The sequence below is a fragment of the Aquila chrysaetos genome, chromosome 7 (assembly GCF_900496995.4).
Source record: "Aquila chrysaetos chrysaetos chromosome 7, bAquChr1.4, whole genome shotgun sequence".
Lineage (NCBI taxonomy): Eukaryota > Metazoa > Chordata > Aves > Accipitriformes > Accipitridae > Aquila > Aquila chrysaetos.
The window spans coordinates 38,015,753-38,030,718 of NC_044010.1; the positions used below are offsets into that span (position 1 = coordinate 38,015,753).

Here is a 14,966-nt window from a genome sequence, read left to right on the forward strand (position 1 = left end):
ATTGTAATTTTTACATTTCCTTCTTAAAAACATGCAAGATACTGCGATGCCACTCAGCTTGCCACGTCTCTATAGAATTGTGTGATCGTCTTATCTGTCACTGAAAAAGAAGATTCCCGTGTATGGATGCAGTCAGAGGATGGGGTTTTGTGTCAATCAGGCAGTTGTTTATATTCAGTTAACAATAGGAAATGGTGCTCTGTCCCTCCTCCCCATGGATTTTTTCTGTCTTTTATGCTGCTGGAAAGAAGCAGGTGGTTGTCAACTCTCTGCCTCAGACTAATGAGACTGGAGATGCTTAATGTATTACATAGTATGAATGCAGTACAAACTCTCTTGCTGCTAGCCTGTTTGAATGTCTGAAGATTTATGGGTGAGAAAATGAAGAATATCACTTTAAGACTTTGTTGCTGTGGCAGTTTTCTTTCCCATATGGTGACCCATCAGTCCAGAGGCAGCAGGATGGATAAATAAGATCTGTGTTGCATTGTTCCTTTGGCAAAACAAACAAAAACCCCTGAAGACTCAGATAAGTGAATGAGGTTTTGGGAATGAATGAGTTATGCTGTCTATGCTTACTACGGGTGTGCTGTTAGGCCACTGCAAACATAAAGTAAAATTGATTTCATAGAATCTTTCAGATTAAAGGGCCCTTGAGAGGTCTTCAGTCCAATCTGCTTGAAGTGGATTGCTCGAGGCTTTGTCCAGTTGGGTCTAGAAAAGGATAGAGAGCCATAATTTCCATGGGCAGCCTGTTCCAGTGTTCAGTTATTTTACTAGGGAAAAATGTTTTTCTTATATGCAGGTGGAACCTTCGCTGTTTCTCTTTGACTGTTGTGGCACATTCTTCCACTGTACACATTGGCAAAGAGCTTGGCTCTATCTTCTTGACAACCTCTTAGGTGTTGAAAGACTACTGCTAGGTACCCTGTTATGCTTTCTCTTCTCTAGGCTACACAAGCTCATTTTCCTCAGCTTGTCCTCATAGGCCAAATGTTTGAAATTTAATCGGATGCTAGATTTGTCTCTCGCTCCCCCCCCAAGGACCTTTGGTCCTACTTACAGTTGGTACATCTCCATCTTTTTTTTTTCTATGAAAAAAGATCAAGGTAGATGAAGGGACAGCAAGGGATATTCATAGAATTATAGAATGGTTTGGATTGGAAGGGACCTTAAAGATCATCTAGTTCCAACCCCCCTGCCAGGGGCAGGGACACCTTCCACTAGACCAGGTTGCTCAAAGCCCCATCCAACCTGGCCTTGAACACTTCAGGGATGGGGCATCCACAACTTCTCTGGGCAACCTGTTCCAGTGCCTCATCACCCTCACAGTAAAGAACTTCTTCCTTGCATCTAATCTAAATCTACCCTCTTTCAGTTTAAAGCCATTACCCCTTGTCCTATCACTACATGCCCTTCCAAAAAGTCCCTCTCCAGCTTTCTTGAAGGCCCCCTGTTAGGTACTGGAAGGCTGCTATAAGGTCTCCCTGGAGCCTTCTCTTCTCCAGGCTGCACAACCCCAACTCTCTCAGCCTGTCTTCGGAGGAGAGGTGCTCCAGCCCTCTCATCATCTTTGTGGCCCTCCTCTGGACTCGCTCCAATAGGTCCATGTCCTTCTTATGCTGGTGTCCCAAGAGCTGAATGCAGTACTCCAGGTGGGGTCTCACGAGAGTGGAGTAGAGGGGGAGAATCACCTCCCTCGACCTGCTGGTCATGCTTCTTTTGATGCAGCCTAGGATATGGTTGGCTTTCTGGCCTGCAAACATGCATTGCTGGGTCATGTTGAGCTTCTCGTCAGCCAACACCCCTACGTCCTTCTCCTCAGGGCTGCTCTCAATCCAGTCGTCGCCCGGCCTGTATTTGTGCTTGAGATTGCCCCGACCCATGTGTAGGACCTTGCACTTGGCCTTGTTGAACTTCATGAGGTTCATGTGGACCCACCTCTCAAGCCTGTCAGGGTCCCTCTGGATGGCATCCCTTCCCCCCAGCGTGTCAACCGCACCACACAGCTTGACGTTGTCAGCAAATTTGCTGAGGGTGCAGTCAACTGTCCATGTCACCAACAAAGATGTTAAACAGCACCGGTCCCAATACCAACCCCTGAGGAACGCCACTCATTCTAGATATTGTCTACCTAGACTTCAGGAAGGCCTTTGACATTGTCTCCCATAAGATCTCATAAAGAAGATGGAGTATGGGTTGGATGAGCAGACAGTGAGCTGCATTGAAAACTGGCTGAACAGCTGGGCCCAGAGGGTGCTCACCAGTGGCGTGAAGTCTAGTTGGAGGTCAGTAACTACCATTGTATCCCAGGGTCAATACTGGGTCCAATCGTCTTCAACATCTTCATTAATGACCTGGCTGATGGGGCCGAGGCAATCCTCAGCAAAGTTGTAGATGACACCAAACTGGGAGGAGTGGCTGATAAACCAAAGGGTCGTGCTGCCAGCCAGAGAGTCCCTGACAGGCTGGAGAAATGGGCTGACAGGAACCTCATGAAGTTAAACAAGGGGAAGTGTGCAAGGTCCTGCAGGTGAGGAGAAACAACACCATGTACCAGTACATGCTGGGGGCTGACCAACTGGAAAGGATTTTTGGAGAAAAGGCCCTGTGGGGGTCCCAGTGGACACCAAGTTGAACGTGAGGCAGCAATGTGCCCTTGCCGCAAAGAAGGGCTCATGGTATCCTCGGCTGCCTAAGGAGGAGTGTTACCAGGAGGTGGAGGGAGGTGAGAAAGGCAACAGGCACAAACTGAAACACAGGAGGCTCTGTCTGAACACCAGGAAACAGGTTTTTTTTTTACTCTGAGGATGGCCAAGCACTGGGACAGATTACTCGGAGGTTGTGGATTCTCCATCCTTGGAGATATTTAAAAGCCGATGGTCCTCGGCAGCTTACTCTAGGTGGCCCTGCTTGAGCAGGGGCGTGGACCAGATGACCTCCAGAGGTTCCTTTTAACCTCAACCACTCTTGATTCTGTGTACATGATTTAGAGAAATAGATGGTACATCTTGTGTTTTTTATAAGATCTGTGGCAAGTTTCCTCAGCATAGGCTGAAGGCTTGAGGTTTTAATTGGATCCAACCCAGGTTTGCATGTGGCAGCTGCTTTTGATGTTTCTGAGAGTGGAATGGCCTTTGATACTATATTCAAAATCTCACAGTTTATAAAAATAGTGGGAATGAGATGCACAGTTCTATATGCTCAGGTTTGCTGTGATCAGAAATATGTTGAAAATCTGGCTGTAATATACCTTTAAGTTTGTCATCTTAAGTTGGATCTTTCATTTAGTACTGAAAGTTATTAGACAGCATTCCAGACCTCATATCCTTCTAAACCTGGGGGGGCACACACAACTAACAAAACATTTGGAAACATTTCTTATGATGCCTCAATTCCTAATTGCTGCCTCATTCACTATGCATGTATGACGATGCTTTCTCCCACAGTGTGGTGCTATTGTGTTTAGCTCTGTAAAGCTAGTAACAGAACTGAAATAAATCATTCTTTAAAAAGGTGTAAGACAATAGAGCTACAGCTAAGAAGGATCCTGATATTTTCCCCCTTCTGAACACCACAGTCCAGTTAACGTTTGTTATAATTGAAGCTGTGAGCATGGACAAGGTTTGCATGGAGTTATGTGCTAGTAAACCTAATTATTGTTAAAGTTTTCGTGGCTTCACAGCCTCCTCTCATTTTGCATTGTAAACAGAAGCAAGAAGTGGAATGTTTTTTAAAGGTAGTTTTTCACTGCATCTGTCAGAGAAACATGAATGTACATGCATGTTCCTCATAGGTTTTCCATGTGGACTTCTGTAGAGAAAGGAGATAATAACAGTAGGTGAAACACCTGGGTACAAGGTAGTTCTTTTTTCCGCTTCAGTCTCTGCTAAATTAATGTAGACATTTGACTAGGTCATTGGACCACCTTTACTAAACCAGAAGTGAATAGCCTTCTGCACAGGACTGGAAAAAAATGAGCTTAACTTAAAACTATTATTTAATTTTGTTTAATTGTGACGTTGATTTCCCCTTCCCTCCTCTTAAAGTGATAGTGGAATTTAAACACAAATGTAAATCAGTGGTATGTTATACTAAGATACACCTCGCATTGAAAGTGAGACATAGTAAAGTTGGGTCATCATCAATTGTTTTATTTCCTGTAACAAAATGTGCCCAACTGCTTGCAGTCCATAAATAGTTGTCAGTTGTGCTTGTTCTTTTCTTGTTGTTCTTTTTCCTTTTTTTCTTTTCTTTCTTAATTGTGAATCAATTTGTGTTTCCTGAGAGGAAGTTTTTTCTTAAGACTTTGATTTACACTAATGTGGCCATAAGTGATTCTAATAGAGCTTTCTTTGCTTTTTTTTTGGCATGATCCTCAAGTATCTTCCCTTTCACCCCATTGCACACACTGAGTTCAGATTCTTTTTTTTTTTTTAATCTTTTCATCACATTCTTCTCTTCTTTTTCTGAGTTACATCTTTCTGCCTGCAATGGCATCTGTGCAGCAGTAATGTTTACTCGTCTGTTTTAGCCACATGGGTCTGTGATTTTAATCCTCTCTCCTGTTACTGAGACCCAGTGCCAAAGACTGAAATTAGCTTATTTAAATCCAGTTACAAAAAGCTATTAGTTCTTGAATTTGTCTTGCTGATTTAGTATCCATATACAGGCTTTTACTTGAAAGTGATGTAATGAATGGCTTGTTTGCTGTGATTGTTCAGTTTTTTTGAGTTCATGACATCCTTTAATGTAACATACTCTGTAGTTATTAAAGGTGTGAAGTGCTTTCAAGAGTAGTGTTGGTAACAAACTTTATAGGGTGTTGCTTAAGCTTTAAAATGTTCTGAAGAAACTGAAGCTTATGCAGTTATTTTTAAGTTATTGCATCTGAAATAAATAAATCTTCAAATAGCTGCTAAATAGGCTAATAAGACTTATCTGGCCTTCACCATGTTTATGCTATAAATAGATCTAAAGCCAGTCCTTGGCAGCAGGCCGCTTAACAGGCTTCTGTATGGCTTTACAGCGAGAGCTGTGTATGTCTGGGAGACCCACCTGGTGAGTAAGCTCACTTTTTAAATGGACCTTTTTTCAATGGTGAAAGTAAATAAGAAAAGAAGTAAAATTTATAGTCATGGGAAAAGAGGGAGGGGGCTGGATCCATCTAGTGATTTTAGCTCTTCTAAAATCTTTAAGAGTTAACAGCATGCTTGTGCTACCTCAGTAATTAGATGAATAAGTTGATCGTCAAATATCCAAGGAGTATTCTGTTTTTTTCTGAGTACACCGCACTTAACACATCACAATTGATATAATTTATCATTTCCCCCGTGGTTGAAAAAGACATAAGTAAAAATTTGGTATGTAAAAGAGCATAAAGGATCACTTGCTCCAAACTTGCTACTCAGAAGAGTAAACATAAAATACCCTACTCCTAATTAAATTATACTTGAGCATGTGTCCCAATTTAGGGCACAAATAACATAATTGGAAAGAATGTCCTCAAAGTTTGCTACACTAGAATGGGAGACCACAGATCACCTGGACTGTTATAGATACCTAATTTAATTTTTTAGAGAAATATTAAGGTGATGGGGGATCAGATTGAAATAATTTTCTTACCGAGAGATAGAATTTAAAAATATTTTTCAGGAGAGCATGATGCTGTTTCTCTCATTTAAATGATCTTGTAGGCATTTGATGAATAATTAGGTCTTTAAAGAATGTACATTTAGATTCATTTCTGAATCTACTTAAAATGAGTATACATCATATATAGAAGTGGCTAAAGTGCATCCAAATTGTTCTCTGTTATGCATTATCTGTAAAAACAAAACCCCAAGATATTTATTTGAGATGATATACTGTACACTGTAATTGTTTTATGCAAAGCAGCATGTCTTGTTTTCTGCACAGTACAGTGACAAATGGAGGGAGGAGTTTCATGAGAGACGAAGCAGCTTCTTGTTTAACAGTGCCAAGATTTCTGTTTAACTGCCAGTAGTATTGAAACCTGTCAGTTATATGCTGTCTATAAGCGGGTATTGCTTTTGTACCTAATACTTGAATTAGTTGTAGTAGCCACTTGCTTAGAAGTATTGACCGCTTTGGACATTAGGCATGTTTCTGATTTCCAACCCAGCCACACAGAACTTTAATTTTAAAACAAGGTTACTGAAACTAACAGCTGGGAAACTAATAGTATCTCATTATGTTTGTGAGCTGAAAAATAGTGTGGCAGCAAATAACAATTTGGGAAAAGTTGGGGTTTTTATCTGTGTTCCTTTGTGCAAAGAGTGTTATTAATGCATGCATGCATTTCCTCTGAACATAATTTATTTGGGGTTTAAGGAGATGGCTATAGTCTTTATGCCAGCCATGATATCAAAAATTCTATTATTCTATAACAAAACTGTTTTGTAACATAATTGTGGCAAAGACTTTTACTATCAGTACATAAAGACAATTAATTTCATGAGCACATTCCCCCTCCCAATCCTGAAAAGTACTGCTTTTGCAAATACAGAGTGAAATAAAGAAATTAGTTTCACTAATAATTAGAGAATATATTATTTGGGCATTTTACCTACAACTTTAATTTTCTTTTACTGTAAGACAAGTGAGAAATAAAAAAGATACAAATTTCTCAGGCTTGGCTCTACATTGATATCACCATGCACAGTATTCCAGAGTTGTGTTCTGTAGTATGTACTCTGTATGCATGTAAACATAATTTATAGGGTATCTAATAGTCTCATTGAAAAATGTCAAATACAAATTTGTCAGAAGGTTCATCTTAGAACATTATGGGGAAAAATTAACGTTTGTCATTGCTTTCTTGCATTGTCTTGGGAACTCTGTGTACTTAAAATTGAACCATATTAGATGTTTTGTGAGGTTTGAACTTGTCCAAGAAACATAGGACTATGTGGTGTTTGCTTTATATGTTTCCCCGAACTGATGTATTTCATCAATGTGATCTGTGTACGAAATACACATGTAAGAGGTGTTCATGACAGGAGCATCACTAGCAGAGGCAAATGAGTATTATAATTAATCAGGTTCTATTGTTTTGGAAATGGTGTAACTTATTAATATGGGCATTGTTTAAGTGAGTTTATCCTGCATGCAGTAATGCTTCTATAGCACAGTGCTTGAACAGTAATTTTAGTGGTTTCATTTCTTTTGTTTAAGGTTCTCTAAACCCAAGGTTGTGGCCTGAGCAGATGCTACTTATGAATGACCAGACCATTTTCAATTAAGTGAAAACAGAAATGAAATAGTTTCCAATTCAGCTACCAGTGAGCAGTGATTCTTTAATATAAAACAACAGTACTACTGTTTTTGATTGCAAGCACAATGATGTAAGTTAGACACAATGACAACTTTCTTAACTCTGGATTTTTCTTTTTTATAACTTTACTTGTAACTGCTTTAGTTATATTCCTTATGGATCTGTTAATCATTCTGTTCAAAACTGAAGAATAATTTGAGATACTGCATAAAATTTGATGCGAATATGTACCAAACAGTTAACAATCCTTAAAGTGCCTGTGGAATTCCTTTACGTTTCCCAGGTAACTTTCTTTATTGCATGCTGTAAAAATTGCTGTACTACTACTACTGTATATTATAATAAACTGATCTCCATACACCTTCTCCAACAGCTAAAATACATCTTAAAGTAACACTGAAATGCTTTTCTAAAAGCACAATTAAAAGTGCTTTTTATAATACTCCTGTGCATGAACTGTGACCTAAATGTTAGTGTTTGAAAACAATCAAACAGAAAACCCACAACAAAACCAAAACAAAACAAAAAAACCCACAACAAAACCAAAACAAACAAACCCCGCAACAAAACAAAACCCCTCAAACACAGACAACATTCAGTCTGTCCCGTCCCCCCCCTCCAAAACTAATACACGTTTTGTGTTGAAGACCTGTGTTCCATGTGTACAGACGTTCTACAGTGGTTAAAGTAATGAAATAACATTAAGTTAAAAATATGGTGACCATAAGGAATATGTGCAGAACTTAGTTCTATGTATTTAGTTTTAAATGTGTTTCAAATTAAAGTACTTTGCTCTGCAAGGGGCTTTATTTTGTCGTGGCCATTAAGAGTAGCATCTTATTTAGATACACAGACTATGGTTATCTAAACTTCTGTTTTGTAACAGTGTGTAGCTTTTCTAGCATGTCCATGTCACTGACAGATGGTTAAAACTGAACCAGAGGAGAAAGTGCCCTGCTTTGTGTCGTTTGAGGTAATCATTCCTGTCTATGAAATTTTGAGACTTAATGAGAGCTACTTAATTCTGTTTCTGAGACAAAACTATTGGTTGCCTAGAATTTTACTAGTTGGAACAAGTATTCTGGCCTTACACTTTGTGTGCGTTTGGGGAATTTAATATTGTTAGAATAACTGCTTGTTCATGCAAAAATATTCTAACAAAATTGGAATGCAATCAGTAAAATGCATGTTGTTATGGGATTAGAGTTACATTAAATTCTACTGTCAGAACTCATTAGAGGAAGTATTGTCTGAATGCTTTTTTAAACCTGTACGAGTAAAACTTAAGTAACTTCTTCCTACAAACACTATTCTTTCATAGCTGTTATGGTCTAAGCATATAACACTATTGCTAGAAGTATTGGCTTAATTTCTTTAATATTGGTAAGTAGCCAAGTAAGGCTATCATTCAGATAAATAGTAAGACTATAATTCAGATATACAGGTGTTTAGTAGATTTTACCATTTCTGGATTATGGCTTACTTTACTCCTGCAGTTAAAATACTTTGGGTAAATTGAGTTACCCCTTGTTCAAATACAATTCTGTATTGTCTTTTCCAAATACATAGAACTAAATATAATGTATCTCAAGGATGTTTGCAGTTAACTTAGTGTTGATATTTTCACTATAACAAATCCTTTCAGTGAGTTGCGTCGTTTTTACTAAAAACTGTGCCTTGCTGGTACTTGTGCTTATGAATAAGTTGAGAAATGTTGTACCTAGCAAACTTACCGTATTGATTTTATTAACAAAACAGAACTGTGGTTTAAATTTCCAACATTCTAACATTACTGTGTTACTAGTATTATCTGTACATACCTATGCATTTCAAAGCTGATCAAGTATTCAATACAATAACTTGGTTTTGTTCTGAGTGCTGGTTACAGTAGCTTGCCGTTTGCTTTGGGGTCTGACCTTTCAAACTGAGGAACAGAATGAGTCGTATGCTGATTTCATTGGTTTTGTGGAATGTATTTAAGTTGCATCCTAGCTGAAACATCTCTGCTGGTAGCAGTTTCTTACAGATCCTGATGTGGACTGGGAGGAAAAAAAAAAAGCAGATTAAGTCTGTAACTTGAGCAGCAATGTCTGGGACCAAAACATCTATGAACTTTTGTAGAGTACAGCTAAACAAATTCCACTAACCTTTTAAAGTGTAATTTTTTTGAAAATTCTTTCTGTATTGGTTACTAACATAGTACCATTATTAACGAACAGTAAGAATGTGAGCCAGTAAAAGAAATTATCTTAATATATCTATTTTTTAACATTGCTACAGTAAATGTGAATAGATTTCATATAACTTGCAGGTATCTTGCCCTCTAGATAGTCTAACTGTATATATTATGCTTTAGGGCATTTACCTGTGATCCTAAAAAATAGCCAGTAAATAAGCTCAAATATAAAATCCAATGTTTAAATTGCATAGTTGTTAACTCCCTCCGTGGCTTAGTTTTTGATTGCTCCCACTGCCTCTTTCAAAAAAAAAAACTTCTGTAGAGCTGGCTAGCTGTGAACAAAGCATATATGAGCCAGGTAGTGTTGCTTGACCTAGAGTCCAGGAATGGGTCTTTGGTTGTCTCTTATTTGGCTGTTCAGCAGTTCAAAGGTCAATTTCTAACTTTTACATTTGAATGTACAAAATTATTAGCTGAAATAAACACTTTAATTATTGCTTGCAATTACAAATGTAGTGTTCCAGAATGTATAGCAGATTACCTGTGTCAGGTACAGTATGGGCAAGTATTTTAAATATTGTTTTCCCAAATCATCTAACATGCAGGTTAGTGTGATTACAGGGGGAAGAGGTGCAGAGCCCGTCAGAATTAATTAGAAAAAACCAAAACAAAACAAACAAAAAAACCACCAAAAAACACAAACCATAAAATAGCAAAAAATTAAGTACAGCTACAAAAGTCGGAGTACAGAAAACCAGATATGATCTCTTGAGGTCTAGTAACAGTGAAGATGTGAAAAAGAGTGTAACAGTATTTCTGCCCATAGATTACATGGTGCATCTCTTGGTAGAGTATCTTTAGAAGATTGCTGCAAAAGCAGCATGTTAAAGTTAATTTAGTGTTCCCCTCGTGAATTCTGTGGGAAAAAAAGGGAAAATCAAGAGATAAATTAGGTGATGTAAATAAATTTGAGATAGAGCATATTTAACTCCCTAGTCACTTCTTATATTAACTCTTCAAAGGGAAACAAATTTTTATTATATGTTAAAATTTTTCAATTGTCTCATATTTTTTTTCTGGGTTTTTTTGTTGTTTTTTTTCCAGATGTCTGCCTCACAATCGTATGACTTAGTGTTTCCAGGTCACATCAATATATATCATAGTTTAACTCTTAATGGTGTTTGAGAGAAGAGGATGGCTCTTAACATGGGGCTTTATCAGAACTGTGTAAGCCATGCTACTTCACTGGACTTTGTCAAAACATTTTTAAACACTTCAGAATTTACCAGTCTAGTACGTGAAAATTAGCATACGCTTTCCCCAAGAACAAATGTGCAAGAAAGATACAACACTGTAAATCCCTTTCTGTTTGCAGTGTAGGTTGTTTTAAAGTATGTGATATATTTTTTCCATATTTCCAATGTGAGTTTTAGATTTCTTTGTTACAGAAAAACATATTTTAAGCCAGTGGACCTGCAATATGGGTGTGTCTCCATTGGTGTTTTATTTCAGGTCATGAGTGCTCTTTTGAATTAAGTCTCTTGATCATCCAACCTTAACATGCTTTGCTGCATTTCATATGGTAGAGTGATCTCAGAGTGTCTGAACTGAATTCTTTTTGAATTAAACTAAACTGAATAATGTGCTCTGAAGGTGAACATAATGCTTTCCAACTACTAATGGGTCTTTAGTCCATGGGACCAGACTAGAGATAGTTCAGAGCAAAACTTCTGAAACCACTTTCAGTGTGAACATTTGGATTCTCAATACTCTTTCACTCTACCAACCAATTCCTATTGCACTGCACCTCTTGCTAATGTAGACTCGTGGTCTGGTACATAATTTGTAATTTTCTGAATTTTTTGACAGGAGAGGTGTTGCAGAATGTTCATTTTTAGCTGTCCTAGTGAATTTGACAAGTGGTTTTATCTCTTAGGTTGTCTTTCTTTTCAGATATATAAGGTACCAAAGTTTTGATAAAAATTGATTTACTGAAACATTTGAGAGCTGTGGTTGCAATGATAATAAAGTATGAGGGGTGTCGGGTTGGGTAGTGGTTGTATTGCTTTAGGTATCCGACTACTATCATTTAAAGGTAGGGACCTATTGCTACTCTGAAGGAGGTGAGAAAGGGCAGGGATAACCAACTTAGGCAGTATCTTCCAGTACTACCTTCACCGTAGCTCTGCTTTCCAAAGAGGGAAAGCACATGGGTTTGACTTGGTTAGCTTGGACTGATTTAAACCTCATCACGTTTTAGTCATATCTCAAATCAGAAAAACAAAGGTGAAAGTTTCATTATTAATGCTCTATTTATATAGAGTTTGCTCTTCACTTAAAGGCAATCCTGTGCACTGTCTTGCATTAGCAGAGTGTGATTTTTTTTTCTTTTTTTTTTTTTTTCTTTTTATTTAAATGAAACTGTTGTGTGGGGTGTGTGTTTGCTTTGGGGGGGTATTCAGCACATAGCAGGTTTGCTCAAGGGCAGTGTACCTGTGCTCCAGGTCCTCTGTGTGGCAGTGGGCAGGTTGAAGGCCTGTGCTGCTCTGTGGGTTAGCTGCTTCAAACTTCTGAAATGTAGCATGGAGAAAAGTGAGGCAGTAAACTGACAGCTTTTAGGCCAAAGTAAACCAGGATAGCCAACTGGTATGCTGAAGGCCAGATCTGGCAGTTAAGACACCTTTATTTGGCCCTGAGAAACACTGACAAAAGACAGTCTATTCCAAAGTCAGGGATATTGCTGGTGGATTACATATGGGTCTAGTGGTAGTTATTGGCTCAGCTGCAGCGTCTGGTACTTTTGGTTTATCAGGTACCACCTGGGATGGGTTTATCACACCCAACGGGGAATGAAAGTGACATCTCAGAATGCAGAAATTTGTCACCTCTTACATAAAAACCTCTGAAACTACTCTTGTCTGCTCTTATAGTTTTAAGGAAGAACTTTCAAACTGGGTCTCCTTTTCCTGGGATACTGGACTTCACATAGCTCAGTGTACCCTCCTGTGCTATCCAGGCTAGATCTTGAAAAGAGACTACAGAATTTTTTCTGTTTACCTTGAAGTTTATCTTGACAGACATAAATATGGTAACTTTTACTGGGAGGGTTCCCATCTGGAAAAATTGATAGGGATGGTAGCTTATTTTGATTTCTCCAGGGAAACTGTTCTGTGCCCTTTGTGTGTGCGTGCGACCGAATTGCACCAGGATGAGAGATGACTTTTGACAAACAGCTTTTGATTTGTGACATTCAAGATGTTGGCTGTGATGTGTGTCAAGACTCACACAAACCTGATTATGAGTGACATCAACACACATGTGAAGAGATGACTTAATGTGTAGTTGTGTTGTTCTGTAATAGCAGAAGAAAAAACACTGTAGTTTAATGTACAGTTCATTGTGTAGTATAAGTGTTGTAGTGTTACTGGTCTTTTTTGTCAGTTTGCATTCATTTTTTATGAAGATAATGTGATGGATTATGTAAATGATTTGAAATTGGTCTGAATTAAATAAGGATGCTACATGAGTAGTCAGCATGGATTTACCAAGGGGAAGTCATGCTTGACCAACTTGAGAATCTTCCAAGGTGAGACAACTGGCCTGGTGGATGAAGGACAGCAGTGGATATTGTCTGTGTAGACTTCAGGAAGGCCTTTGACACTGTCTCCCATAAGATCCTCAGAGAGAAACTAAAGGAGTATGGGCTGGTTGAGCAGACGGTGAGGTGGATTGAAGACGGTGCTCATCAGTGGCACAAAGTCTACATGGATGCCAGAAACTAGCAGTGTACCCCAGGGGTCAATACTGGACCCAGTCCTCTTCAACATCTTCATTAATGATGTGGGCGGTGGGGCAGAGTGTACCCTCAGCAAATTTGCAGATGACACCAAACTAGGAGGAGTGGCTGATAAACCAAAGGGTTGTGTTGCCATCCAGAGGGACCTTGACAGGCTGGAGCAATGGGCTTTCAGGGGCCTCATGCAGTTCAGCAAGGGGAAATGTGCAAGGTCCAGCAGGTGGGGAGGAACAACCCATTGTGCCACTACATGCTGGGGCTGACCTGCTGGAAAGCATCTTTGCAGAAAAGGCCTTGTGGGGGTCCTGATGGACGCCAAGTTGCACATGAGACAGCAATGTGCCCTTGCCCATAAAGAAGGGCTAACGGTGCCCTGGGCTGCCTAAGGAGGAGTGTTACCAGCAGTTCAAGGGAGGTGATCCTTGCCCCCTGCTCGGCACTGGTGAGGCCACACCTGGAGTGCTGGGTCCAGTTCTGGGCTCCTCAGTACAAGAGAGACATGGACATACTGGAGAGTGTCCAGCAAAGGGCCACCCCTAAGATGATGAAGGGACTGGAGCATCTTGCCTGTGAGGAAAGGCTGAGAGAGCTGGGACTGTTTAGCCTGGAGAAGGGAAGGCTCAGGAGGGATCTCATTGATGCATACAAATACCTGAAGGGAGGGTGCAAAGAAAATGGAGCCAGGCTCTTCCCAGTGGTGCCCAGTGACAGGACCAAAGGCAGTGGGCACAAACTGAAACGCAGTATGCTCCATCTGAACATCAGGAAACACTTTTTTCACTGTGGGGGTGACTGACCCCTGGCACAGGTTGCCCAGAGAGGTTGTGGAGTCTCCATCCTTGGAGATGTTCAAAAGTTGCCTGGACACAGTCCTGGGCAACGTGCTGCAGGTGGCCCTGCTTGAGCAGGGAGGTTGGACTGGCTGACCTCCTGAGGTCCCTTCCAGCATGTGAAATACATTTTGGAATTAAAAAGCAAATGTGGAAACAAATGTAGAAAATGCAGGTGGTCTGAAATTTGTGGGAAGTAATACTGGATTGTTTTAAATAGTTGCTTCTGCTTTAAAAGAAGGTTTTTGAGGAGATCATTTAGGAAACCTATTCAAGTCGTAGTATATATTGGAAGATTGACTAAATACTGCTCACTTAAAATTATTTTCCTTTTGTCGCATTTAGCATGTGACTTGCAAGATTATTTCAGGTAGGTGTTAGGCCTAAAATAACCTCTGAATTTGCATAACTACAATAGTGCAGTGTGGATGATCTAATTGAGAATGAAATACTTGTTTTGGAGAGCTTTTTTTTTATGATCATCTGATTGCATACTAAAGCATATTAAGATTTCATGGGTATTTTAATCGCTGTTTGTAGGAACAGCAAAAAGGTTTTGTTTCAGGGTTTTATATTGTGTGATTCTCAACTATTTTAAAAATAGTTTTGAATGATAGGTTAATTCTTTGCATCTAAACTTTAAGCAAAAGTGAATTAGCTTTTGACAGAAGAGAAGTCATAGGGTGTCAATTTTGCTTTCATACAAGTGAGGTCTTAGCTTTACTTTTATAATTAAGTTTCTGGCTGGAGTAATCTTAGTGATAACAGTGGCCGTAATTTTAATTTGTATAAAATTGAAGAGTGTCAGTATAAAAGAGAAGCCAAACCTGTTTTGCAAATAGGATTCTTCAAATGTTTTTAAGA

General features: G+C 39.2%; 1 protein-coding gene across 22 annotated transcripts in view; it reads left to right on the forward strand.

Moving 5' to 3' along the window:
- Window positions 1-14,966, forward strand: part of CASK (calcium/calmodulin dependent serine protein kinase) — a 243,228-nt gene that overhangs the window by 36,855 nt on the left and 191,407 nt on the right. The window contains exon 1 of one of the 22 annotated variants that reach the window (XM_030019540.2): window positions 4,986-5,061. The exons of 20 other annotated variants lie outside the window; for them this stretch is intronic. In XM_030019540.2, the coding sequence (XP_029875400.1) occupies window positions 5,018-5,061 (44 nt within the window). In that variant the 5' untranslated portion in view covers window positions 4,986-5,017. Of the gene's footprint in view, window positions 1-4,985; window positions 5,062-7,227; window positions 7,368-14,966 lie in introns of those variants that run through there. One more of the 22 variants, XM_030019550.2, reaches the window with a different exon arrangement.